General features: G+C 42.1%; 1 protein-coding gene across 2 annotated transcripts in view; it reads right to left on the bottom strand.

Annotated features, from left to right (window-relative positions):
* The window catches only part of frya (furry homolog a (Drosophila)), a 60,672-nt gene that overhangs the window by 21,006 nt on the left and 11,989 nt on the right, over positions 1–27,677 (bottom strand). For both annotated transcript variants that reach the window (XM_030067254.1, XM_030067256.1), the window contains exons 2-35: positions 26,754–26,953; positions 21,833–21,886; positions 20,710–20,849; positions 20,444–20,534; positions 20,079–20,158; positions 19,920–20,000; positions 18,606–18,774; positions 17,820–17,912; positions 17,618–17,716; positions 16,834–16,935; positions 16,282–16,385; positions 14,260–14,368; positions 14,079–14,165; positions 12,319–12,490; positions 12,043–12,175; positions 11,710–11,817; positions 10,065–10,305; positions 9,347–9,529; positions 9,127–9,213; positions 8,296–8,555; positions 7,871–8,060; positions 7,488–7,612; positions 6,672–6,729; positions 6,444–6,535; positions 5,937–6,109; positions 5,288–5,448; positions 4,001–4,111; positions 3,282–3,436; positions 2,693–2,792; positions 2,432–2,603; positions 1,787–2,040; positions 1,495–1,641; positions 861–1,029; positions 40–130 (exon numbers count right to left, since the gene is read on the bottom strand). In XM_030067254.1, coding sequence (XP_029923114.1) covers positions 40–130; positions 861–1,029; positions 1,495–1,641; positions 1,787–2,040; positions 2,432–2,603; positions 2,693–2,792; positions 3,282–3,436; positions 4,001–4,111; positions 5,288–5,448; positions 5,937–6,109; positions 6,444–6,535; positions 6,672–6,729; positions 7,488–7,612; positions 7,871–8,060; positions 8,296–8,555; positions 9,127–9,213; positions 9,347–9,529; positions 10,065–10,305; positions 11,710–11,817; positions 12,043–12,175; positions 12,319–12,490; positions 14,079–14,165; positions 14,260–14,368; positions 16,282–16,385; positions 16,834–16,935; positions 17,618–17,716; positions 17,820–17,912; positions 18,606–18,774; positions 19,920–20,000; positions 20,079–20,158; positions 20,444–20,534; positions 20,710–20,849; positions 21,833–21,886; positions 26,754–26,953 — 4,591 coding nt within the window. The remainder of the gene's footprint in view (positions 1–39; positions 131–860; positions 1,030–1,494; positions 1,642–1,786; positions 2,041–2,431; positions 2,604–2,692; positions 2,793–3,281; positions 3,437–4,000; positions 4,112–5,287; positions 5,449–5,936; positions 6,110–6,443; positions 6,536–6,671; positions 6,730–7,487; positions 7,613–7,870; positions 8,061–8,295; positions 8,556–9,126; positions 9,214–9,346; positions 9,530–10,064; positions 10,306–11,709; positions 11,818–12,042; positions 12,176–12,318; positions 12,491–14,078; positions 14,166–14,259; positions 14,369–16,281; positions 16,386–16,833; positions 16,936–17,617; positions 17,717–17,819; positions 17,913–18,605; positions 18,775–19,919; positions 20,001–20,078; positions 20,159–20,443; positions 20,535–20,709; positions 20,850–21,832; positions 21,887–26,753; positions 26,954–27,677) is intronic.

Genomic DNA, 27,677 nt, shown 5'->3' with positions numbered 1-27,677 from the left:
AAAACAAACCTTCTTTAGTGTCAAAATCTCCTTGCCTACCTCTCCTCACTCTCCTTTGCAGCTTTAGTATCATCTGTGTCAGGAAAGTTCTCCTGGCCAGCAACGACGGTGTTGCTGCTGGATGTGGTGCCTAGATATTGACCAGAGCAAAAGATGAATGTTTCATGTTTGGAAGCCTCGTTTGTCTGTGTAGACACTAAGCAGCTCCACTGCAGCAGCTCTGGGTTAAAATGCCTTGCTCAAAGACACCTGGATGCACAGTTCCTAGTCTAAGTCAAATGAAAAATTCAGTGCCTTCCTTACAATTTTTGATGATAAAATGTTTAATTTCCATTACCTGTATAAACATACCATAACATTTTTTCTTTACCAAACCTCAGATTCAGAGGTTTTATTATACTGTTGAATCTATTCTATATGTATTACTCTGGAGGGGGTAATGAAGATAACACAAACACAATGGAAAATAATATTTCAAGCAGTGAGAAAACTAGTTAATTAGATAGATAGATAGATAGATAGATAGATAGATAGATAGATAGATAGATAGATAGATACTTTATTCATCCCGCAGGAAATTCACATTTTTTCAGCAATTATTTTTTTTTTACTGATGCTGACAAAATTCTATTATATGACCACTGGCAGTTCCCAGAATTGAATTCCCTGACTTTCATAACCCGCGGGAAACCTGTGGGTGGTAGTTATTGAGGGAAAGCACAATGCTTCAAACTCACTTTTCCCCTGAAAAAAACATCAGGAATTCGAAGTGACAATCGTCTGGCGAGCAGCTGTCTTGTCTAACTAGGCAACACACACAGTCTGACAGGGTATAAATGAAATGAACGTGTGCAGAGTACCTGAGGCGGCTGCCGAGGCCTTGCTGGTGGCAGTGAAGCGATAGAAAGGAGGGCTATCACAGTGCTGCACCACAGGATTGACCGGATCAGTCTGTTGTAACTCAAATATCAGCTCCTCCATGGTTTGGATGGTGTTGTTCCGACACAGATAGATTACTACCTTCTTGATCTGAACATGCAAACCACGGAGAAAAGAAAAAGAAAAACACGGGCATGAGCAACATTATCAACTAGTGCAGAAATTCTCAAACTTTTTCATGTCACATTTTTTAATCTTCATGTTTACATCAAACCCTGTTTCCCATTTGAAGTATTGAAGCAAAAATTAACTTTCATAGTTAATTTTGTATCATTATTTGTGATGAATTTTTGCTTTTCTGCATGTTGCATGTGCATGTACAGTGCATGGGTGTATTTGTGTGTGCAGACTGTGGCAACAAACTTCCCTCGGGGGAAAATAAAGTATCTATATCTGAATTAAATTATAGGGACATGAAACTACTCCTCCTTTGGCTGTGGATCCCCTGGAGGCCCCTGGAGGACCCCTGGAGGTCCTTGGACCCCAATTTGAAAACCACTGGGCTATAGAGAATAGCTTCAAGAGTTCCTGAATGATAGGGTTTTTTAGACTTACATAGGGCAGCAGGGTGGTGTCACTGCTGACGCCGCACAGGCTGATGAGAAACTGGAGTGTGGTTCTCAGATTATTGCTCCACTTCTCATTGCTGACTAATGCATTCCAGGCATTTTCCATCTCTGGTCCAGGTACATCGTCCCCATACTTACCCACAGAGCAAAAAAAAACAAACAACCAAACAAACAAAAAACACAGCAGATAGTATCATGTTAGCTGTCCAGTTTGTCCGACCTTAGATGACTTGTGTCATATGATCTGAAAACTGATTAGGCGTCCCAACGTGACATACCTTTGCAGTCATGTACATGAGGTTGTTGAGAACCATGGATGTGGCATGCAGGGAGCCCCACCCGGTGCCCTTCAGCTGGTGGGACCCCGAGCTGTTTGTGCGACTGGAAACCTCATAATCCGGGTTGCACTGCGTGGCGGCTGGCAGCAGCAGGCCGCTATCCACCAGCTCGATGTTTGTGAGCCATGGCAGGAGGTAGGTTAACATGATCTGTCTCCCGTTGGGATGGGTGGTGGGGAACCTCTGGCTAACCTCTGGGACAGACAGAGGGGAGGCAATACTAACATCAAAATAACATCAGTGGGGGCTGCGGTGTTTACATGCCGCGTGGAAATCAAATACATATACTTGCATTCACCATAATTGCCGGTTTTAATCTGATCCACATACGAATTCAACTTAAATCCGGGGGAGTCGCTTAGAAATTAGATTTCACTGTTGCTGTGGTTAGTGGGAGTCTCCATAGATACAGTACGTGTTTTGGTATTGGGAGGGGCTTCCACTCCCACTCCCCAGACAAGTCTTCTTTGTAAGATGAGCAAACAGCATTTAGTGGGAAACCAGAAGAAGATGACAAGCCTGTAACAGTGCAGGCCTGTACACTAAAATATCATGACTAATTCTACTCCAGACACGCGCACACACCTGAGAATAGAGGAAGTGTGAGCTCAGGGTACATCCTGGCCAGCTGGCTGGAGAGTTGAGGCAGGGAGACGCTGTAAAGGGGTGGCAGTGGTCCGTGGGTGCCATAGAGGATGCTGCTGGGCTTCTGCTCTGCGATCTTCTTAGAATATACAAAGAGCTTAGCTTCAAGAATCTGTTGAAACAAAGGGAAAAAAATGTCATTTACGCTGCCTTAATTAAAAATAACTACACACTGAAGGACAGCTGTGGCTGATTTCTCACCTGCATTAGCTGCATTGAAATCTCATAGATTTCTCTGTTGGTGTCTGACGCCTTAAAAAGCACCAGATTCAGCAGTGTCACTATATCACATGGGTAGTTCCTGCAAGCAAGAGAACAAAAAAAGAAGACAAAAAAAAAAAAAATCACTAGGAAGTAAAGTATTATGCATTAAGAAATGTTGTTGAGTGTAAAGAGTGGCTTATGATGCATGTACCAGATGCCGATGAGGCTAATGTTTTGGAGATAAAACAAGAGAGGAGGCCCTATCTCAGATGAATAGTGAGCTCTTTAAGAGGATTAGCCAAACCGACGCTTTGAAGCCTAAGCTAATTTGCCAGGGCTTTCCACACTTGGGGAAGAAATCTGAAAGATCTAGAGCATTTCTAACCTAATTAGTAAAATCATTAGTGAGCTGCATCTCAAACAGATGAAACGCAAACAAACAGCCGAGTGGACACTGTAAACTCCACAAAAACAAATGCCTGTGTTATAAAAGATCAGAATATAACTGGTTATGATGCAAAACATGTACCCAGGCATGTGATGTAACTCGATGAGCAGGTGATGGAGAGATTGTGAGGTTTCGTACCTGCTGCCACAGACAGTAGCTATGGCTTTGAAGCAGCCCGAGGCGAGCTGGTAGGAGCCTGTGTAGCAGCGATCCACAGCCCAGTTGAAAAGGTTGACCTGGTCGGGGTTGAGCTCCAGGAGCAGAATGACCACCTCACAGCCAAGCTGGTGAACCTGAGTCCGGAGGCGGTACCACACACACACAAAAAAAAATAAATCAGTCTCACCACTTTCTAAAAAGTGTCCCAAGTATTCCTGATTTCACAATTAAGATTTTGTGAAGCTACATCTATTTTGAAAGATGAAGGTATTCGGTGCAAAAGTGCCAGAAGCTAGCTCTTCAACACCAAAAGAAAAAAAACTGATAAATTACATTTGCTGGGCAACATGCCAAGTTAATGCTATATTCATCCCAAGGCCATGAAATGTAAACATGAGGGCACAAACTGAAAGTCAACTTTGCTCTGGACAAAGACGGAGTAAAATAAACACACATACACAAAGGCAGGTGCTTCATCTTGTATCACAGTAAATCGAAGAAAAATAAATTGTGCAAATATTTTTAGAAACAAAGGCCATTCTTCACGACTAGACAGTATTTTGGCAAGATAATGGTGAGTGGTTGGCAGGGACCAGCCTTGGTTTCTTATAAAGCAAGCCTCAGCAAACTATCAGAGGGGCTTTTTGGGTCAGTCCTTTGTTTAAATGCACCATGGTGGTAAATTATTGGCCACATACCCGCTGATCCTGGCAGGCTAGTATATTATCCAGCCACTTATAGAGGTATCCATCTGGAGAGAGGCCAACGTTATCAAACACTGGCCCGCAGCACAGCACAGCAGACATAGCCTGTAAGAATAAACAACATGGCACACATCCCTCTCAGACAGACAGGCAATAATTTCAGGCAGCTATTCTATTATGGCAGTGGAGTTGTTTATGACTTTATTCACATAAAAAAAAAAAAACACTTCCTGTGGAAATAAATTGCAGTGACTTTAAATAGACAGAGCCAAAATCTTTGTCGGGAGTGGTTAGTCAACAATGCTGACATGACACAGGTTTGAGTCTCTAACTCAAACGGGCTTTAAGCACAACAGTGAACTGGAGCAGCTCTTGCACTTAAAGCTACACAAGGCATGTTTTCACTTTGGTGGCTCTGAGTGCAAGCAAGAGGTTTGAAAAATCTGACGTTAAAGAAATCACGTACCAAAAGGGCAAGAGCAGCAAAATATTACACGCTGCCAAGTCCAGCTTTCTCTGGATGGAGGGCTTGCTCACTGCTGTTTAGAAAGCAGTTTGTATTTTGCTCTTAACTTTCTCTCTGTGTCATTTCCTTCCAGCACCACAATTACTTTCGGGAAAAGCAAAGCAAATCCACAGGGTCTCAATTAGGGGTGGGACGCTCTTCCCTGCGACAGGCCCATTTTGCAGTTTAGTCTGATAAGATGGGTGTGTTTTTACATACAAAGCCTGTCTAGGGTAGCTTGAGTAGTTTCACAAAATCTTGATGCGTGTGTCAAACCTTCACACCCACTCAGCAGTATCAAAGTTACATGCTTTCACTTCTTATAATAGGTACGCAAAATGTTATGTGCGTAAAGCCTTTGTGTCCAGTCAGCAGCATCAAATTTACAACTTCTCATTTCTCTAAGCCTTCAAAGTGTACAATATGACTTCCAGCTGGGCCTATAAGAACGCTACTGTGTGCCACGCTATGCTGCGCTTCAATTTTCACCTCCGTGTAGACTTGTTGAGCGAGAGAGCGGCGATGTCAAGTCAAAATGAGACCCAGCTGGACGTGTTCAAATTTAGCACAATGGCTAAACAAAGTAAATATTACAGTTTCATTCTGCCGTCGACAGAAAATTCATGGATTATTTTCCAGACATATGCTTTGTGTTTTGATAGTCTGACCAACCCCAAATCCCATGCCAAGAAATATCAATCTCCTCTCCTAAGCATGGAGGGGAGTGTCACTGTTAGAGTTTGGGAATGTAAAAAGTCTGCAGAGAGAGTGTTTACCTTCAGAGCACAATACTGGTATCGAGTGATCTGGTGGTTCCTGTCACTGTAGCGGTCAAGTGGGGTGAACATAATGCTGAAAGGACCAGCCCACTGACTGAAGAGGATGAAGAGGTGATGCCGAAGGCTCTGCTGTGGGAACAGGAAACGCCTGTGGTGCACTGAGGGAGGGACACAAGCACAGAGCCTCTTACTGAGATAGTTGAGAGTCAACGGAAACAGTCAGGTATCCCAAACACTTCCCAAACTACTAAAAGGGCATCTTCTGGGAAAGCAGTAATAAAGTGCTGTTCCCCCCCCTGACAGATTACTTGCCATTCATCAGAGACTCCTGAAAGCCTGACTATCCATGAGTCATCATCTGCTCTTGCCTCCTCCATCCTTAAGCTGCACTATTTTTGGAGCTACTCCCCTTGGGCTATGTCCAAATCAAGATCAATGTCAAGAGTCTTGTGCTCCATGTGTTGTACTAGCTCTGGCCAAACTGAAGCCTGTTTCATAATTCACAATCCCCACATGGCAGAAAGGGACATTCCCGGCTGGATGGTATTAGACAGACATCCATATATGAAAAAAAAAAAAACATGTACTGTTTTTAAAATCTGCACTCTTTATGGAACAGCCAGTTAAAACAATCTATTCTGTTTACCTGGCACACACTGGATGAGGTTGGCCACCATGGCGCTGAAGTGAGCTCGAATGTCCTTGAGTATATCTGCATCTTTGTCATTCTCCGCTTCCAGAAGCATCCGGGTTAAGTCCACATATTCCAGGAACAGAGCGCCCAGGGCCAGGGTGTCACGTTCCAGAGCCCCATTTGTACTGTGGGAAATGATAGAGGAGTCCAGGAACACAGAGAAACAGGGAAATGCCCAATGAAAGGAAAACAGGGCCACACAGAACAGCAGCACTTTCAACTCCTCTGTCAGTGTTCGTCCAAACTCAAATGGCGCAACGGCAATTAACCAATAAGGTGATTAAAAAAAAAAAAAAAAAAACAGCGTCTAAACAGTGTTGTAATTGGAGTTGTTTGTGATTAATACCAGTGACCCCAGTGTAATCTGATTTGTACTCCTAAGTGTGGGGCCACATTGTGTCAGCGAACGTGAAAATGACCAGTGAGAGGCTGTGATGTGTCAACCAGTGCCGCACTGACCTGTCACTGATGACGCCTGCGTCGGCCAGCAGCTCAAAGATCCGCAGCAGCTGCAGCCTCAGGAGGTCTCGCCGCTCCCGCCTCTTCTTATTCTGTTAAATCAACAAGAAACATCCTTGGTGCCAAAGGCGTTGCTACATGTAAGATCTCTGGTAGTTATAACGCCTGATTTTTTTTTTCCCAGTTTTGCTTCTGTGCTGTCCTGTGTTGTAAATGTGACCAACTAACCTCTGGTCTTCTTTCCAGCGCCTCTTTCATTAGTGGATGTAGCTCCTCCACGAGTTCCCTGTGCACAGACAGAGAAAATATAAGCTAGGCATCTGAGATAGAAAGCAAAATTCTATTGTTTCTGCTAAAACTCCTTGATATCTGTACTAAGTGTATGCATTTTTTGTTTTGTTTTGTTTATTGTCCTAATTTCTTTCTTTTGTGGTGCTGGTGTTGATTTAATTAATGAAAAATTAAATCAACACGAAAAAATTAAATCAACATGAAAAATTTCAGCCCTGGTTGACAATTAAGTATAATCAATTGATCAGTCAATTCATAAAACAGATATATTAATGATTAAATAGCATTATAGGGTAACTGTGCAATAAAAATGATTTGACTTTTCCAAGGAAAAGGTATTTGAGCTAAAAATCGGATTTCCCGGAAAAAAATGAGATGCAACTGTAAATGGCAGCAAGGCACCACTCAACTATAATCCCTTGTTCAGCTCTCTCTTTTAAATCCACAGAAATACAGGTCAACACGGACTTTAATTACAGTGAAAGTAATGGATTGTGAAATAATTTCCATTTCATTCCTTTTGTGCCGCAAAAACAGACAAAACGTTACAAAAAGCTAAAACCACACAATTACGCTGCTATGCTACTATCTATTTCCATCCAGTTAGTTAACAGTGTGAATGTGTGACTGCTTTCGAGTAGGTTTAGAAAAATGACTCAGTAAGGGTTAATTCAAATACAAATTGGCTGGCTCCAGCAATGAAAAGGCTGTAATGGAAAGGTGAAAGCTTTATAACATTACTTTTAGAAATACCTGAAAACGAGGGAGTTGGTGCGACCAAAGCCCAGGACTAATGATTCAGTCAGCTCAATGCTCTCTGCCCTCATCAGTGGTACCAACTGTTTCAGCAGCCAAGCCACAGATGGACTCCCAATTACCTGAAACATCAAACATCAGCACTTCAGTTAAATAGACAAGCCTGTACTGCATAAACACCACTAACTATGCAACATTACATGCAAAACCTTTCTATCCAGTTGCAAATATACGAGCTTCATATTCTGCTCCTCTCAGATAGCTGCAGTGTAATTTGACACTTTGAGCCTGGATGTCAACAAGCTCTGCAAGAACACCTGATCCTGGAGAGACAAAGCACCGGGGGAATTAATAAGGCTGGGGGACAGGGAGGCAGCTACCTTGGTATCGTAGCTGACACCACTGTCAGGTGTGGCGGCCATGATCTCAGGTGTCGACGCTCTCAGATGGCCGGGGCTCATGATACTGGGCTTGGCCACACCAAAGCAAAGGATGAGATAGTTCCTCCACAGTGTCACGTAACTGTCACCACTGCCGGAGGTGCTCGTCTTCTTCGCATACACCGGGTTACTGGTGAATTATCAGAGCAAACAAAAGCACAGAAAATGTTGTTAGATCCTTGTTTTTGGCTGCACTGTAATTCACAAAGTGATTTGGGGGTGATTTTTTATGTGCCGTGCAGAACCGTGGTGGTGATATTTAATACAGCTGAAAGCAGAATGCTAAGTATGGATCTAAAGAGAAAATAGTTTTTATTGGTCCCCGCTGGCCTGACTGCAGTGCTGGAGGACTAAAGGACGCTTACTTCGGGTCCACCAAGGGCATGAGCAGCTGCATTCGGGTGAAGGCGTAGGGCCAGGCGTAGCTGAGCGCGGTGGGACAGTGCTTCGGCAGGTTGTCCTGGCGGAGGAAGCTGTGCACACACAGCACCCAGGGGTCCTTCACAGATTGGGCAAAGATCCACACGTGCGAGGGGCTCCTGATGTCGTAGTGACTGTTGACCAGCAGCGCATTCCACTCCACCAGCCACTGAAGATCCACATGGTGGCCTGTTGGCATGGTGGCCTGGGGGGGGCGGGAGGTCACACAGCAGGGGTCAGGGGTCAGGGGTCAGAGGTCTCAGGCGTCTAATTAGAACAGCTTTATCCCTCAGCCTATTCATTCTGATAGTATGGAGTAGCTATTTAAATGCTGTAAATCTGTGAGGGGGAACCACAAATGCGATTAACATGTATTTCAAAATGCAAATCTAATTTTGCAAAGACCAGCAATGCATTAACCCGCTCTAGATACATTTTTTTTCTTCTCAGTGTCATGTTGTCAGCTTGATTATTACATAAATGAGGGAATTCTAATCACCAGCAGCTGTGCAGCTCCAGATGTTAATTCAGTTTTACACATTAGATAAAGTTGTATTGCTGTTGCTCAGTCAATACTATCAGTGGATGTTTGCCGGAGTAAATTTTACCACGTCTGCAGTGATCAATGAAAACCAACAAGGTCTGTTGAGGGCTTTGAAGTAACTTAAATCCGTGGGGTAGACACAACTACTAGCATCTGTCACTATCTGGAAGTTGAGGCAAAAGACATTCATTGAGTAACTCCATTTTTCATCACCCAGCTGAGAACAACTTACTGTGTCAGAAACTGCCACATTGACAAAACTTTCCAGGATTACAGAGCTGAGCTGGTCCATAACCTCGATCATAGGTTTATCATCATCCTGCAGTCGATAAAACACAAAACCAGGTGAAACATTCTGTGATCTGCAGTGTGACCTCGATTATCAAATTCTCCTATTTTCCTATTTTCTCTCCTATGTTTTTTTTTGCTGTGCTCTCGCTCACTAATATTACCTCAGACTGTCCAATCGTCATAAAAAGACTGCGAATCTCCTTCATGATGGCGATGGCGAGCCTGCGGGTGCTCAGCTGACAGGAGCACAGCAGCACCAGCGCTAGTCCCTCCACGGCGTGCAGCACAGTGGAGTGGGGGCTCCGCTCCGCAGGGACCCTGTGACTCGCACTCGACTGCAGCAGCTGCAACATAAACGTCACCGTCAAATATTGGCTGATTTATTGAATTTATTACAGGGTCAGGCATGAAAAGTTACATTAGTGTTCTGAATTGTACTTGGTTGTGTTTTTGTCTCAGTCACTTGTCACAGTGATGAAAAGTCACAACATTTCTGTCTTGATATGTCAGTTTATTAAAAACCACTGCGCAAAAAACTGGCAGATTTAACAGCTAATCATAAATTCATTAGCTAAATTGGAATTAGTGGCACCCACTGGTGTAATGAGGGATATTAACAATACAGATGGCAGAGAAAAAAAAATTCAAAATAGCAAAGCCTTGGATTTGGAAATTGTCATACACTCTGTATGTCCCAAAAATCTGCCATAATAGAAAAAAACATATCACTGTGGTTGGGTGAAAATCTTGCATTTCCAAAATGTAATAATTGTCTCAGCTCAATGTTTTAATTGGACTTAAAAATGAAAAACAACAAAAACCGGAGGCGTCCACGCGACAGCAGTGATATTCATATGTAAGGCTGGTGACACGGCGTACCTTCGCAGTGTCATAGCTCTTCCCTGGGGTGGCCAGTGTTAGTTTCCACTGTGTGAGCAGCTGCAGCAGCAGTTTGAGAGACGTATCTAGCATTCCCTGGTGGGTGTCTTGGACCTCACGCAACAGGAAGTTGGTGTAGCCAAACAAGACCTCGTCACGCCAGTCGGAGAAATCCACCAGGAGACTCTGCAAGGAATTCTGGGCTATGAGTCGTAGCTCATCGTCCATGTGGATTGTCAACCTGGAAGACAAAAATAAAAACAAAAGGTTCTTGATAAGTGCAAGCTCACAGACATACCAACACAAAGACATAGTATCATTGATTAAAATAGGAAATTATCAGTTCATATCATGATGAGAAAGAGAGTATGTTCTTTTCTGCATCCAGACATATAAAATTATGTTCCCACTTTACCCACAAGCAGTAAATTTCATTTCAGATAAAGTTAGTCTGAAGATTATTTGATAGGCACGCAGCATTTCCACAGAACAAAAATCATATCCATCACAGAGGTGGCAGAAATCTGATAACAGCATGCAGATCCACTGATGCACTTCTTTACTGAGTCTATGTAAGACAGGCCTCCTGAATATTAAGATAGACACAGACTGAGATGAGATATCACTGCCGGCGTTGCCAAAGTACATGCATTTAACTATCAGTCAGTCTACACGGTCTGCTCTGTGGAGCTGACAGACAAACATATACTGTTTATTTGGAGGAGAGCAGCCAAATTTCACTTATAATTTCTTTTTGACAGCCGAGAGCAACCAGACTATTAATCTTAAGCATTAATGGGTTTTTAAAATTGGTTTATGACCAGTGAGAAGCAATAAAAAGACATAATTTGGGCATGTTCCCCTTTTGCCCCCTCAGGGAATAAGGCTGCCCAAAATGTCTGGTTTGCATGCAAGCTCAGCAGCCAGACGGGACAAGTCTACAGAGGAGGACTGAAGGTGTGAGGTGACTTTTCACTACGTAAAGGCACAGACTCTGCTCACGTTGGGATCATCAACAGTTACAGAGAAAACCTTAAGGATATCATAATACGTAACGTGTGGCTAACTGTGCCCCTTGGTTTCAGCAGAGGATACAAACAGGGATAAAACGTTATTTTTGAGACACCCAAGGACAAATGAAACAATTCTGTGTCTCATAAGATCACTGACAAGCTGAAATTCAAGACATTCCTTTAACTAACATCTGGATCCAATATCTTGCCAAGTTCCTCGTTAACAAGGTGTGGAATGCACGTTAAAAGTCACTCTCTCTTTACCTAACTCAATGCCTTCATGCGACAAAGAAACTCTTTAAAATTCAAAATTAAAGTGTGGTTTAAATACTTTCCTCCTTATTACACATTATTGTGAAGCTGTAAGAAAGCCATTTCATAAAGCCAATACACAACCAATGAAACAAAGCCTGCAGCTTTTCACCTTGCCAGAACTCCAACAGTGTGGAAAGGTTCCTAACCGTAATAAATCATCGAATTAAACATCTAATAACTTCATCAGACCATCACTAGATTATGTGTGCATGCATCAAGGTTTTCAGTTTGTGTTGAGTGAAAAGTGTCATTTTGAGAGAGGTTCTGAGCAATCTAATGGATGGGTTGTGTTTGTGTGCGTTTGTCCAAATGCTCACCGAGAGAGCAGGTCTATCAGCTCTGGCTTGGACATCCCATCAGGCAGGATCCGAGGGATGGCAGCGACACACGTCCTGAACAAGTCGATCTTGGGCTTCCTTTCACCCCTGAAGGCGTAAAAACATCAAGTTCAGGCGCCTTCATTTTGTTAATTCCACACGTTTAAATATGCTTAAATGAACAAGTGCTGTGATAAACCGCCACATTGTCTGATTCAATTCCCAGGAGTGCTTTGGATCGCATCCAATTTTGTGCTCATGAGTCACCGGGGAGTTTTGCCATCTTTGAAGAGAGTTGGCAGTCAGGATGACAGAGATGAATCCAACACTTACGTGATCATGTCCTCAGGCTCCTTGTTCAACATCTGAACATTAGTCATCATCATGCAGCGCCCCACCTCCTTATCCAGGTGTCGGAGGATGTTGTCAATAGCCTTCCGGACTTGAAAGTAATACTGTGACATACCTGGGAAACAAGACAGAGAAGACACGCATCGCTGTTTTTCGTCTGCACACTTCCACCTTCCATCAGATTTGATGGTGCAGTTGTGAGACTCTGCAAACTGCTTGACTCTTTCAAGGTTGCTGAAAGCAGTTTGTCTCGCTCACCAATGACTTTGGCTTCATCATCTGTCAGAGTTTTGCTTAGGTAGGTCTTCTTCACTCGGAGTGTGTTCCCAGAGGGCAAACTGCAACCAGTGTTGGGCATGGGAGGCTCGCCATCCTTCTGCTGCAGTTTATCAGCTATGACCAGGAATGCTCTCAGACCAATATTCATTCTCTGAACAGAGAAGAAAGCCTTCTGTTACTTTACTTTATATCAAATGATAGACGGCCTGTGAAGGGGAGAGAATTTGATGCATAAATCTAACTACAGGCAGGGCTGTAACAGCTCAGCTCTGGAGGGAACATGTTCAACAAACAAGAGGCAAGCGCTTAAATGAGTCTAGGTGTTGAATAGTTCACTTGGATCTTAGATCTCTTGTAATAGAGGCCATCAAGTAAAGGTGGAGATGATCCAAACACAATACAGGAAGGAACATAAATAAAAGCCTTAATTTCAGCATGGCTACTTTGTAAAAAAAAAAAAAAAAAAACACCAGCATGTTTTGACCCAACATTATTAATATCTATTATATCTATTACTACCTATTATCATTGTTATCATCATTATTATTATTATTATTATTATTATTACATAACATTGTTATCTATGTTCTCTCCTGTATTTTTTCAGTGCCTGGATCGTCTTTACCTTTTTATGGAACGTGCTTCATGTTGTAAACACTGTAATTTATTCCAGCTTCTGCCTCATGAGGATTAACTTTCCTTTCAAAATAAAGTTTATTTTAATCCATTTCCAAGGCAGCCACAGCAGAAACAGACGCCTTCAGTTTTACTGTATTAGGAATGCATTATTAATCCCAGTGGCGTCTTGACAGCAAAACTGAAAACAACTTCAGCAGAGGAAATCAATTGTACCTACAGTTGCTACAGTTGCAAGAGATAAAGTTACCTAGCAACAGTGGGGTTTTTAATGCAGTGTTTCTGTTGAACTCATTTTGTTTTGGCAGAGATGGAGTTAGATGCTGTAAATGTACTGTCGTTGTATGCCGAGTCGCTGGTTAACAGTCCATATAAGACTTAAGGTGATGTTGATGTTGATGATGCCCGACCTGTGACAACGAGCACCCTTAGTATGGTTCAAATTTGTTTGTTCAGATATTGTTCAGATTGTATTTCACATGAGAAACTTCAGATAGTAATGGGCTCTCCCATGTAATTTTAAACACCACACTATTATTAGAAATGTGCATTTGCTTGACTTAAAACACAGAGTGATCACAGGAAGCACACATCTGCAGGGCACAAGTCTGACCTGACTCTCTGTTTCCTTTCTGTATTGTGACTGAATCTGGTGAGCTCAAAACATGTTTTCACACTGTCATGCAGTTTAGATTTTTGTTTTTGTTTCAAGTGACAGCTGTTTGCTATCCATTGAGAAAGCCTATCTTATAAGATCTAGACGCCACTAATGATGGATAAGTGATTTTTGGAGGCTTTTTGGATGTTTGTTAATCTTTGAAAATGACACTGAAATAGATTTTAGATTGCATAAGACAAGTATGAGCCAAAATAACGCTTCTCAAAATAAAATATCATTTTCCCCTCTCAATAACATCATTGTATTGAAACAAAAAACACAGTGACAGCTGATTAAGGCAGAATGTAAACAGAAAGTCAGACACGGCCAGTTTTAACTTGCCATGAACTGGGAAACCTACACAGTTAACCTCCGCAAATCATAGCAAATCTTTTTTGCATTTGCTTTATAAACACACAATAAAGATAAAATGTAAAAAGTGTACCTCGGGATTAAGACTAAAGGCTTTTGCAGGTTTTCCAACACAAAGAAGGTCAAAGATAATCTCTTTCATGGCAAAATCAAGTCTTTCCTGTAATGAAAGAAGAGAAACTAAGGTGAGTTTCCTGTCGTGCCATGTTACAGTGCAACTTTTGCTGATGGTTTTCCCACATGTTCCTGCTTACCTGTGCAATAAACTGTATGATTTTTACAAAGATATTGAGGGGCATGTCTCTGGGCACCACACTGCGTGATCCTTTGGGGAAAAGGGTCGTAACAATGGTGTTGAGGCGACTGTGGATGGGGAGAAAAAAAAAAAAAAACAGAAAACACAAAGCATAGTAAAAAACTTTGGAAAATTCAACACCCTTTTGAAAAGTTATGGTTGAAAATATAAACTCAAATGGCACAAAACGCTGCATGAATTCGGCCTGTTTTGCACAGGCCACGCTGACGCTGTCACATTTCTTGAAAAGAGGTTTATTTTTAGAGTTTATTTTGAGCCTCATTAACACGTGTGAAAAGTCTGGCTTGACCTGTTTGTGATTCCTCAAGTGGGCTAAAGGCTCGTAATCATGTCTGTGAGCTGATGGTAAACCTCTAGGCCACCAGCACAGCTAATCTGGGCTGGACGGACCCCAGGCCTGTACTCCTGTGCACGTACACACAGAATTGAGCGTTCCCCTTTCCCCATATCCACCAAAGTAGAGATAAAGGCAATAAGGAGGGAGCATTTGGTCTAAAACTGCTAAACCTGGCCCGAAATCACAGGATAATCAGGCATTTTGGGTTCGATTCAGCCCTCCTGACAGTCAGAGGGGCGTTCATGATTTCCAGGCAGGACTGAGCTGATTATCTGCCCAGATGATCTTGTAATGTGAGGGGTTTACAGATTGGATCTTAACGTTATCGCCTAGTTTGGAGGCTCTCTGATGCCAAATCATAAATATCAAGCATGTTTGATATTTACGATTGCGGTGTGAAAGGAACAGCGGTTGACATCTGAGCCGTTCACCTCCCAGTAGCCAATGAGAGCAAGCCGACCGCAGATATGAACCAGGGAGCGTCACCGACCGTACGGGACTGACTTATGTTCCCCAAACGAGGTGGACAGCAGAAAAGGAGGACAAGCTTGTGGGATTATGGCAACTGTACGAATGCTTCTTTAATGTCTCGTGCCAGACGTACCACAAAAGGACAGACAAGGAAGAGCTGGTCAGAAATTTAGCTTTGAATGTACCAGGCGATTTAAAATGCTGACGCGAAGTAACGGCTAACTTCAGTCTACGTTATCTGTGGTAGACAGAAATAAACAAATATTTTTAGACTGTAACAGAAAGTATTATACAATATTATAAACAAATAATACATACAGATTTGCTATATTATACAAAACTGGGATCTCATGCATGTAAGATCCCAAATCGCTGCACGGAGATCCTTTAGTGCAAATGCCAAGCGTGTGATCCTGCGTCTTGACTGAATTGTCTGTTAAATCTGTCGTTAATGTCTTTGGTCTCCCACATTTTGAAAATCGGTTAAGATTAGAAAATCCCCTAGTGTGCACACCACCAGCCTTATCTAAAATAACCGCTTTTGCTCCCCCATTAAATCCAGAAAAATACTCTGATAAGGCAATTCGATGAAACTTCAGGTGCACCTTGACTACAGCTGTGCAAAAAAAAAAAAGAAAGAAAGAAATCCACACAGTTGAGTATCACAATGTTATTTTTGAATTGATTTTTTTGGTTTGTACCGTTGATGTGCTTCATCTGCAAATAATAATAAGACATCTACATTTTAGCGCACTGTGTTAAATAAGTGCATTGTGCTAAACAGACGTGTTTTAATAAAGCTGGAAAGGGAATGGGAATTGTGCATTGAGTTGTTTTGATGCAGTCTGTCAACCTATTTATCTTAAAATCATAATACATCTCATATTTTATTTAGTCTAGTTCAGTTTAGTTTATTAGTCATGCAGTCGTCGGTATTTTAACCTGTTTATATATTTTATTTTTATAAATCTGCAGAGCATTGCTATGTATTGTGATACAAACTGTATCTCATGTTTGTATCATGAGATCCTTGCCAACACCCTGCCCTCGTCTTGACACAGGATTTGATTTCCTAACATTTAAGAAACCATCAGGAAACCTGCCGCATGTCAGATAATTAAAGTGAATTATGCGACGGGTGAGGACACTTACCCCTGGGTTGCAGTGTTGCTCTCACACTTGATTCTGATCATGTAGACCCATAGCAGACGATACAGGGACTCCAGAGCAACACGGGCCATTTTAGGATCTTTACTCTGTAATAAAGTGGATGAATGCAATCCCATTGTAAAATCAATAATAAACCCATAAAAACACATTCTGAAAAAAAAAAAGAAAAAGAAAAAAAAACCCTCACCGCTTCAACAAAGAAATAATCATATGATATAACATAATGACATGGTTATGAAGATCATTATTATAATTACACTATGTTGATATATTTAATGATGACAAGGGTAGTGACGATAATTACTGGCTGAAGCAGTCAGACTACTTTTGTCATGCCATGCAGACGACAAAACGCCACCATGACAAAGGCTGGCGTGCCTCTGGTGACTCAGTTGGACGACTGTCATGATGACAGATATGATGTCTGACGTTAATGCACATTCACACGACCTTTAGGCACCCGGAGACTCCTCCACCCTCGGTCATAACCACCCAAATCTGAGGTGATGGCTGCTGGTTTCTGGGTTCCCTTACCTTGAGATTGGAGAGGCAGTTGTTGAGGAAAACATGCCATCTGTTGAGGAAGAACTGTTTCTGGCTGACGCACAGCAGGCATGTCACCAGCGGGTAAAAAGCCTGTGTAGAGGACAGTGGGTGGGGATTTAGACTGCATTTTGTCACATGGCACATTTTTATAATCATTCCAAACAGCTTTAGAAAATAAAATGCATACCATTGAACCACTGCGGGGTATTTGTACAATATCTGAGGTTATTTTGTGCCTGGGCGCTGAACTACATCTGCAAGCCGTACAGTAAAAGCAGGTTTCTTTTTAAGGCACAATGAGGCGCTCTTCATTTTTCGTGTTTGCACTGACAACGCATCGCCCATAAAACGCGGTTTGCAGCCACAAGCGCGGCCTCAGGGGAATGCAGGCCCTCTGTAAGTGCAAACTGCTGCTCCATAAGGGCTGCTGTCTCTCCATCTCGCTGCGAACTGCTACGGTGGAGTGTTAAATGACGAAACTGTCGGGCCACTGGACATCACATACACTTAATTTGTGCTGCATAGCTATCATGCTCTGTCTCTGCCTGCCCCCCCCCCCTCCCGGTGAATTGTTCCTCGTGTGGACACTGACGCTGAGAGGGAACATTACACAAGAGTGACCTTGAAATGCTTGAGGATTCACAGAGACCACAGGCATCCAAGCAATGTAAACGTGGAGCAGAAGCTGTCACAGCGACTACAAGCGTGTACAAAAACAAACAGGCAGGACAATTTGTGTCTTTTCTTTTTTTTTTTTTACTGGGCCACTAACCAGCGAGTGCTTCTTTCTTGAGGACAAGTCCAGGGTTGTGTCGTATAAACTCTCCACAAAGTTCCTCAGACAGGGTACGTTCACCTCATTCTTCACAGCCTAGGACAACACAACACACACAGTCACATGACCGGGATAATCCTCTTTTCCCATCAAAATGACAAAAAAAAACAACATTTATATGTATTGCCAGAGAACTTACTGCTGCAACAGGAACTAAAATTTCTACAAAGAGGCCAGCCAAGGCGTGCTTAATGTCCTTGTCCTTGACTTCCAGGAAATACTGGGCACACTCCTGCAAAAAACAGGGGAGCAAATGGCTTAACACAGCACAGCTTCTTATAGATATATAAAAACACACAAATTAAAAGTCCTGGGGAAAGATTAACCCCTACATAATTTTGATAGATTCAGAATTAAATGTCATACACAAACTTTCTGCCAAAGCACCATGAGATCTACAGTCAAGGTCAAGATTCCTGACATAAATAGCACTGGCAAGCAATGTGTTATTGTATCAATCTATTATTAGCATTATATTGATCATTATTTATTCTATTTCAAGTAAAATTTAACCTGTAATTTCTGCACTGTGTTATTAATTTATTTATTTATTTATTTAAATTAAAAATTCTCTCTTATGCCAGAATCCATATTGGTAATTCTCCTATTTATATAAAAAAAAACAATAATAATAATAATAATAACAATAATAATAACAACAATAATAATAACAATAATAGTAATAAAAGTAAAAATAAAATGAAATCACCAACAATATAGGCTTTAAACTGATTTGGGTCAACCATTAATACACACAGTACAAAAACAAGCCAATTATTGAGTAAAGAAAGGAATCATATGAGTTTATTGTATATCAACAATATAAGGAAGGGCAGTTTGGGAAAAATAGATCTGTGTTTAATATCGTCATGTCGAACACATTCAAAGAACTGAAGTATGATGCAGCAGCTGCGGTCCGTAGTACCTGCATGAACTGAAAAGAGGCTTCAAAATCCTCGACAGGATACATCTTAACGCGGAAGAACTTGACCCCCATGATGAGACTGATGGTACTCTGGACTACGTAGGGACTCTGCTCTTTCTGCCTCAGCTCCTTTAGCTCAGTCATAAACTTCTTCTTCACAGCAGGAAACCTGAGGTGGAGAAAAAAAAAAAAAAAAACTAAATGAGTAGCTATATAAAGAGATGCCTGCCCAGCTCAGAAAGACAAATCCCAAAACAGCACTTCCGAAGTGCCTGCTCTCATCTATTATGAATCTAAAACGGAGACGTCTCACAAGGATGGGATGCGGGGAGGATAAGAGGAGGACACACCTCCCAAGAATGCCGTCCTCATCTTGCCCTCTGTATGCAGACTGCGAGTCTGTGCCAAAAGATAATCTGCTTGTCTAGCACCTGATCCCTTGCCCAAATTGAACCAGAGATGGGATTCTTCTGCTGGTCTAAATTTAGAAGGTAATTCATCACGGGAGCCCATGTGAGCATCCCTTAACCTCTTCCCTGGTGGTTCGAACTGTGCTGGTAAGAAACTGAACACAGCTGTTACTGCATCTTGGAAAAGCTGCGCTCGGTCATGTGAGGAGCAATTGTTATCGTGTTCACAGATACGGACAGCGGCTGAGAAACCACGTTTTCAAAACTTGATTAGGACAGCGTCAATCTTTCGGAAGACATTCCAAATATCATTATGAATTTTCTCAGAATCCTTTCAAAATGCAGTTAGCATATGGCGAAACTCTTGACCTCTAAATCTAAGCGATGTCCCAAGATTTCTATAAAAGCCTCTCAGTGAAGCATCTCCTGCAGGAAATTAAGCAGAGAGCGCTCTGGAGAGGAGGTATGCACACTGCTGACCGACCATATCTCTATTTTAAGGGTTTGTTCCTTGCTGCAATGATCTGAAAACTTCAAATAAACAGACATCAATTTCCAGTCCTAGTTTGGTGTGAGGGGGACTTGTCCAAAAGTGTGTCCCTACATTATGTTCCAGTCTCTTGAACCAGAGAATGTTTTACTGAAAGGCCTGAGGAATGGTAACACACCATCATCATGTGGCATGATACCAAACCACAACAGACCAGTGAGTACAAACTTAACAGCCAATGAAAATGGACACAGAGTCATAATTGTGGTAAATAACATGTTTAATGGCATTATAATTCTTGATATTATGGACAATGTTCACTTGTGAATCTAACGTGGTTCTTTCATCATTAATGAGCATTTATGTGATTGTCTTGTATTGGTGCAGTGTTTTTGTCAAAACCTGGCTACTTACTTGGACTGGGCTAATACTCCTATGACTTCTGCATAGAGGTCTGCTACAGTGTGCATGTTGCCAGTGTTAGGACCATGGTATCTGTGGAAAACACAACACGTGAAAAGAAACCGACTACTGAAAAAAGGTAAAAAAGAAAAAAAAAAAGACAAAGCTTACCCCTCTTTGTATCTAAAGTGCTTAAAGGCCAAGTTAATAACTTCATTGACCAAAGTGTCGAGGACCGGATGGAGCGGCATCTGGTTTTGAGGGAAGATAACATCATTAGAAATGAAAGTTTGTGTATATTCAGATACAGCCATGATACATTTATGTTTCAGTAGTAGTGAACCAAAACAGACATGCTGCAGTGAGTTTGGAAACACTGACATATAACTACAGTTCAAATTACTAGTCAAAAGCTGAGAAAGTCACCTTACACTGCTGTTGAGCATAAAATGTGCTGTCCTACTAAACTTGCCTAGCCTTGAGTCACTCCTTTGACTATCACGGGATTAAATAAGCACTGAGGGAAATGCAGTCACCTGTTTTAAAACTTCTATAAGTACAAGAGAGAAGATGAAGTCAATAGCCAAATCCCTCCTTTCAAGTAGGTAATCCCTCTGCTGCTCATCACTGTAGGAGGAAGAGAAAAAAACAAGAGCAACAGGTTCGTTAAAAGCAAACAGAACATACTAGATGACAGTGTTTATAATAACATTTTCAAATGTTTCCTGAACGCCTCCGTTGTTTTCACTCTCTACCGCGTGACATACTGTGACATGCAGCAAATTAATTTAACAATTCTCACTTTTTGGACTTGGTGTTGGCTCTGGGGCGGTACTCGTGCAGCTCTTCCTCTAGTCCGTTCTGTCTCTTGTACCAGTCAAACAAAGTGCGCAGGATGGAGGGGAGGCAGTACTCAGCCAAGGAGCTCATGGTGCTTATCAACTGAAAGAACAAGATATACATTGTGCAAATGCATGTTCATCTCTGTCGATTAACATACCAAAATAACAGATAACTATCAGTGTTTCCTTTGTTTATTTGTTACAGCATTTGCGCTGGATTTATTTGCATTGGCCTTCACATTTCTTACGCTGTATAATTAACGTGCTGAGGCCGGGGAGTGAGCCTGTGTGAAGGGCCCAAGGCTAAAAAGAGTAAGACGAATAGAGGGAGAGGGGAGACGGACCTCTCTGGGACTGTGCAGAGGGACAAGGTGCCCATGGGGTGGCCTGTGCCTGTCTTGGGGAGGGAGAGGGAAGGAAGGAAAGGCGGGACGGGCTGGGCACACAGGAAGGGAGGAGGGTCTGGTCACACCAGGGAACACAGCGAGCCCTTCATTCAGCGCGGCTCTAGAGAAGAATCCCAGCTCTGTGCGGCTGCTGAATGGCCTCTAGCAGCAGCACAAACACACCCCTGTGGCAGTGAAAGGGCCCTCTCTGCAGAGCCGCAGACCTGCTGGACACACCTAGCGCAGACCCAGTGCCAGCTCTCTAGGTAAACACTCCTGCCCTTGACTGGCTCTGAAAGACCTTTTCGGGGATGTGAGCAGGGCTTTCACCCATCAGCCCTTTCATGTAATGTTATAGTGGATCATACTAGGGGCAGTATTTGGGATGTGAAAAGGAACTTGTGTAGTTGTTCATGTGAAGGAGCACTGAGGCAGTTCAGAGGTAATCTTAATGTCTTTTTAAGTAATCACATTTCTGCAGAGAGGACAGTATCACTTGCAGGTTATTTAAAAAAAGGAGACATGAGTGATGAAAGGCAGACTGTCCTTCATTAAATGCCATTTTCAAACAGTGAAAAAAAAATAGCACAGTAGTAGTACAGCAGATATTGATGCTCCTCATCCACACATTGTATCTCTTTTTTTTCTTCTTTTTTTTTGCTGTTAATCCTGATCTGATGCATTTCATAGCACTTACTTGGTCAAACTGAGGATCTTCACCCCTCTGCAGTGACTTTGTCAATGGCTTTTCCTGAAAGCACAAACAACGGAGATATTACAAATTGTGCAAATGTTCATGAAAATCTAAAGAGGCAATGTTCTCTGGAGTTCGGTCCATAACTCGATCTGCCCCGCCTGGAGAGCGTGGAATATTTTTGAAGAGCAACTGATAGCCCAGCAATAATGAGAAACCCATCCATCAGTCTGACGCCAGGCTGGCTCAGATATTAGGAATGGGACATTAATGACAGTTCACATTATTACAGTCCTCTATCATCTGGGATAATGCCCTTCATTAGAGATTTGGGCTCAACACAGTCTCCTCCTGCAGTCAGGGTGGTTTCTTGGCTGCCGTTTGCTAACACTTCATAGTGGCACATCCTATTTACAAATCCTATTCACCTCGTTCACAAATGAAGACTGCAGTGTAAAGAGCTTAGGAGCCGTTACTAACAATGGGAAGTGTAATAAAAATACTGTGCTGATTAATTCACACTGTATCATCCTGATACTGTTATAAGTCAAGCTCAAAGACAATTTTGCAACACTTGAAAACATGAAATCTAGCTAACAGCCTAATACAAAGCCTTTAAAAGTATAATTGCACATGCTTGACTACAAGATTCCCGATGTCTGAAATATGCCTCAACTTCAACTGAGAGAATAACAATTACCTAAGCCATTTAATTTTCAAAATGCCTGATAATAAGTTTACACACATTGCGGTGCTACCGCAGGTCTCTGTCCTTACCAACCTAACTAAACTTTGCTGCAAAGCATGAAAGCAAATCTAAAGACATGGATTAGCATTAATGATCACACTACAGGCTTTATTCTGTAAATTGGCCCAAAAATAAGAGTTTTAAATTAGCATATATTATTCTAAATTACATTTGCAACTGCAAAAACAAACCTAGCCTTCAACTTTTGAAGACCAGAACTGATAATGGCATAATGAGACTGAAGTCAGTGATGTTCAGTGTATTGTGTCATATTCATTATCTTTATATTTAACTGTTTCCGTGCTCAAACAAAAATAAATACATAAAAACTTGAACATTTCCCTCATATTTATTTTCTTAGCAGGGTAGGCAAGCTTCTAAAACAGCATTCAAACCATCATGTGACACTAAAACTCTCACTGAAATTCAGAATAATGAAGATCTATTGGGATTATTGCCTCCTTAAGGCAGAGCGAGTTTTTCCAAACAATATTATTGAATACTGTAATAAAATGGGCAAAGAATATAAAATCATGTTGCAGGTGACCAATTTTTAATGTAGCTACAGTCAGTGAAATCCTCCATCACACTGGCAGTGGCCAACCCTGACACAAGTTAGTAATGTTCAATAATCAAGTTTAATTTACCATGTACAAATTGTACAGCTGGAACAATCAACAATCAAATAACAAGTACCCTATACTCTATTCTTTCAAAAATCAAAGTATCTGCCCCTCCTCAACTTTGTGCTTACTATATGCTTTCAGATGCATCACTGTGCATCCTCGTTAGACCAGACGACACAATACATCACTTACTCGATGATTCAACCCATATAGCAAAATATCTGGCGTGTCTGACACCGACATTGCGTGGGCTGATGGTGATGTCGCTCTCTCATGCAGCTGGAGTGCCAGCTAAGCCCCTTTGCTAATGAACCTTTTAGTTTTTCAGACAAATGCTTGCATCTGAGAAACCCGTCTGTGCTACAATGACAGAAAAGTCAATGCTTCATGCACAACTGGGGTTTAGAGGATTTCACTGCCCTTGGTGGCAGCTGATCCGGCACCATTACTCATCTTCAATCACTCCACAGGTTAAAAAAACAGTTTTGGGTGACTTAATTTTCCGCTTTGATTTCATTACAAGCTTAGCAATAAATCACCTCTTAACTGGTCATCTCAAGTTACTTTATTTCTTTTGTTCTGTATAATTGACAAAATCCTGTCCTTGGTTCATTGAGCATACTGGATTTATACAAACAAATTTAGGCAAAATGATGAGGATGGGCTGGACTGCATGCCGGGAACTACAAGGCAGGGCTTGAATAAATGACTCAGCCACTTTTCCACTGGCAGCGAAAACAAAGAGAGCGGCATCCTCCCTATACACATTTCTGGAGAGGTGCATGCTGCGAGGAGGGGATGCACACTTTCCCTATGGTAATTAACACTTCCCTGTGGACCAAAGCCAATGACTAACAGCTTCCTGTAGTTCCCTCGATCTGGGGAGTGCATGTCCGCAAACATCACACTGATGAAAGGCCAGAAGTAAAACCAGCAATTACATGTACGTCATGCATGTTCAAACCAGACAGAAAGGAAGCTAATTGAGCTTCTGGACAATGCCAAAGTATGTAAGGCCTCCTAAACCAGCGTGTAGAGCCACTTGCCCTTCCTGGTAAGATGGATTAGTTGTTCATTTTTAGTTGACTTTCAGTAGCACTTGGTAAGATACTAATGTCGTCTGGGAAGCAGGTGGTGACTGGTGCCCACATTAACCCACACAAGCTCTTCCCCGTCTGTCTGTCAACAGAATTATTTATGACAGCTGACGTTGGCCGAGCCGACCCCCGCTGGACGAAAAAACGGATTCAAAGACTTTATTGGCAGCTTTTCCCTTTATATTTTCCAGTTCAGGGTCAATATCTCTAGTCACAGTACTGAGACAAAAAGAAAAAACACGATACATAAAAAGGAAGAGATTTCCATAATCTCCCAATGGACTTGATTAAACATGGTTTTGAAAGTTTTGAAATGATCGTGAACTTTAAAACTTGATAAAAGCATGTATTAATTTCCCTAAGCAAAATATTCGGCATTTGGGAACATCTCTAAGTCTCAAATTTAATGTTAATGTCAATGGAGATATTGCTCTTATTTCAAAATGTGGTACTTGGACTTACATTGGGTTTTTTTTTTCAGTCCTTTAGATTCAGCAGTGCAGTGTGATTTGATTAGTCCACTCTAATGAACAGTTTAGTGACTTTTTTCCACTAAGGATGACAACACCAGTCCATACAGTATAATGCCCTACATCAAGCAGATACACAATGAATCCAAAGCCTATAGGGCATCACCCACACATGCATTTTCAAGGGAAAAGCTGTGACATTTGGGCAAATAACTAACTCTGTTGTCCAACTTTTTTTGTTGTTTTTTTTACAAAGCTGGACAACATAGATACAACACTTTGTTAATCTTTGATACTGTATGATCACAAGATCAAACCTAACACGACTTGACTGACAGTGAGTCTGAAAATAGTAAATATTTAATTTACCATCAAATATTTAGTTTTAGCATCATCATGAGGTTCGCTTCAGTGCACTACTAACACTGATTAGCCAGAGAATACGCCCCTATTCACATGAAAATCCCCCAGGTTACCGTTATCATGTTCACAAAGGTTGTATGTCATTCTATTGGAACAACTCCAGGATTGGTTTTTCCCTATTTACATACTATCTACAAAGTCTTGGCTCTGGTTTCCAGTATTGGGAATGAGCTGTTCTGTTAATGTTTAATGTTCAAAATGATTTTTTTTAACCACACAGTGACAAACTTTCATAGTACAAGGCTATATGGCTTCTCCTGCTGCTTTTGTCCTGCACCCACACCATTTTCTGCTGCAACCACCCGCACCCGCAAACCACTGCACCATGACCGCCCGCCAACCAGCAACCTGTATTCCTTGCCAGCTATCCTCACAATCCACCATTAAATTTTTAAGTCCTAATTCAAACGTCTCATAAAAGATTTCCATAAATACTGCTTGAGTATGACATCAAAGATATCAGCTATAATGAGATTTACCAAATATTGACTCAGCTGTTGCCAAACAGCGATTTGGTGCATGTGTGGTGGGCTGCGGGGAACAGGGACGGTCAACGTGACCGCCTGTTTGTGTCCGCCTGCTGACAAAAAATACCCATACGCCAACATCTAAGGCGAGTTGTACGTGACCTGCAGGACCATACCATCCACACCTCTATTTTATAGCTCCCAGGTTAAGAGGAGTGAACCATCTCACTCTTTGACTGGCCATACACTGACTGCTGAGGGCCACAGCCATGACAAAAAGAAAAAAGTTATTGTTAACTACCATGTATACCATTATAGCATCACCTGGAGCCAAGCTTATTAGAGCGGTACTCTCTCATATAGTAAAAGCCTGTAATGAGGGAACATGCAGTATGATGTTGACTAAAACATCCACACACTGTCCCCAGTGTGTTTCTTTGTACTGCACTGATGGCACTGCTGTTTCACACAGACCTACCAGGCCCTGCAGCTGACAGCAATTTAACATGACAAGGTATTTAACACCTCCCCTTTCTGTGGCTGAAACTCAGCCGTACATCCAGGGCCCCAGCAGTAACACATCAGTGCTGAGTTTCATTAGCACGACTCAGATGAAGGCTGCCTGCTTCTCACAGAAAATTTGTATTTTAAATTGGGTGACATGCTCGCTGTCAGCAGAGGTAAAGCCTGTAGGACAGTAGCCCCCTTCACAGCTTTACATCAGAGGCAGCTCTACTTCAATTAAGAACCATGTGATAATCACACAGGTGTGACTCAGCGTGTCAGATGTTGCATTTAAGTGCCCAAAGGTTGTGCTTTGACAATTTACAATTCATTAGTATTAGATCAGCAACTACAGACTTGTCAACCTGGCCTCCTGCCTGACTTTCTTAGGAAGTACCAAACTATGGGATGACCTCACTTCCCTCAGGCAGAATCAATACCCTTTTTTTTTGCTTTAGTAGCTTCCTCTATAGTAAAACACACTCAGCAGTCATGCACTACACTGTATAATTGCTTATAAAAGGAATCAGAGCAACCACAAGACGTCAAGAGCAGGAATCATGCAGACTTCCATGCTCTGCTGACTCACCAGCGGCTCAGCCATAATGATGCGGATCTTGCGCTCCGACTGTGTGGTAAAGTTGGCGAACAGGCTCTTGAGGACGTACTCGCCCGGCTTGCTCTCTGGGTCGATGCTGATGGGCATCATGGCTGGGGGACCCTTCTCTCCCTGAGGACAGCAGACTGGAGGGATGGAGGGTTTACTGTATCCGTTCCCCACGGGCGAGGCTGCGGAAATAACACACAAAGCCAGGGTTTGGAAACGGTTTCACTAACTTAAAATTTTGCCAATTCAAGCACACATATGTGGGACGGGTTCAGCCACAGATCTGTTTACAGAGACAGATCGCCGAATAGAGTCTTACTGTGAAGTCTCCAAACATGGACATAAAGTTCCCAACATGTTGAACATTCCTGAGGGAGATTGTCCAAAGGGCACTGGCTTGCCCTGACTCTGCTCTTTCTTTCCGAATGCTACAGTGCTCAGAGTGCATATGGAAGTGAAAACACCATGGCCAACAGCTGGTGTTTTCATTTTGCACCAACGATGTCATTGCCCTTTGAGGGAAGCAAAAATCTCCTGCATATGACTATGCATCAGCCAGCGCTATAATGTGGCCTACGTTTAATTACTGGTAGCTCGTCTTAGCACATAAAACCCCACACACTAACTCCCAAGTTATAATTAACTTCAGTGTTGCATCCTGATTCCTCTAAACAAAAAGCACTACAAACAGTTAAGAACAGTGTACAAACAGCTCACTACAAGTGCAAAACATTCATTTGCTTGAATCATGACAACCCATAACTGCGTAGCTCGTGAACTGTTGTAAATCAGTGTGAAATATTCAAAGAGCCATTTGGACAGCCAAACTAGACTTACTGCCTAAAAGCGAAAACCACATTTTCCACAGCTGCTGCATTCTGTGTGTATGTGTAATAAATAAATGTG

Source organism: Myripristis murdjan, chromosome 13 (assembly GCF_902150065.1).
Source record: "Myripristis murdjan chromosome 13, fMyrMur1.1, whole genome shotgun sequence".
Taxonomy (NCBI): domain Eukaryota; kingdom Metazoa; phylum Chordata; class Actinopteri; order Holocentriformes; family Holocentridae; genus Myripristis; species Myripristis murdjan.
This window is presented reverse-complemented; position numbering and strand designations above follow the sequence as displayed.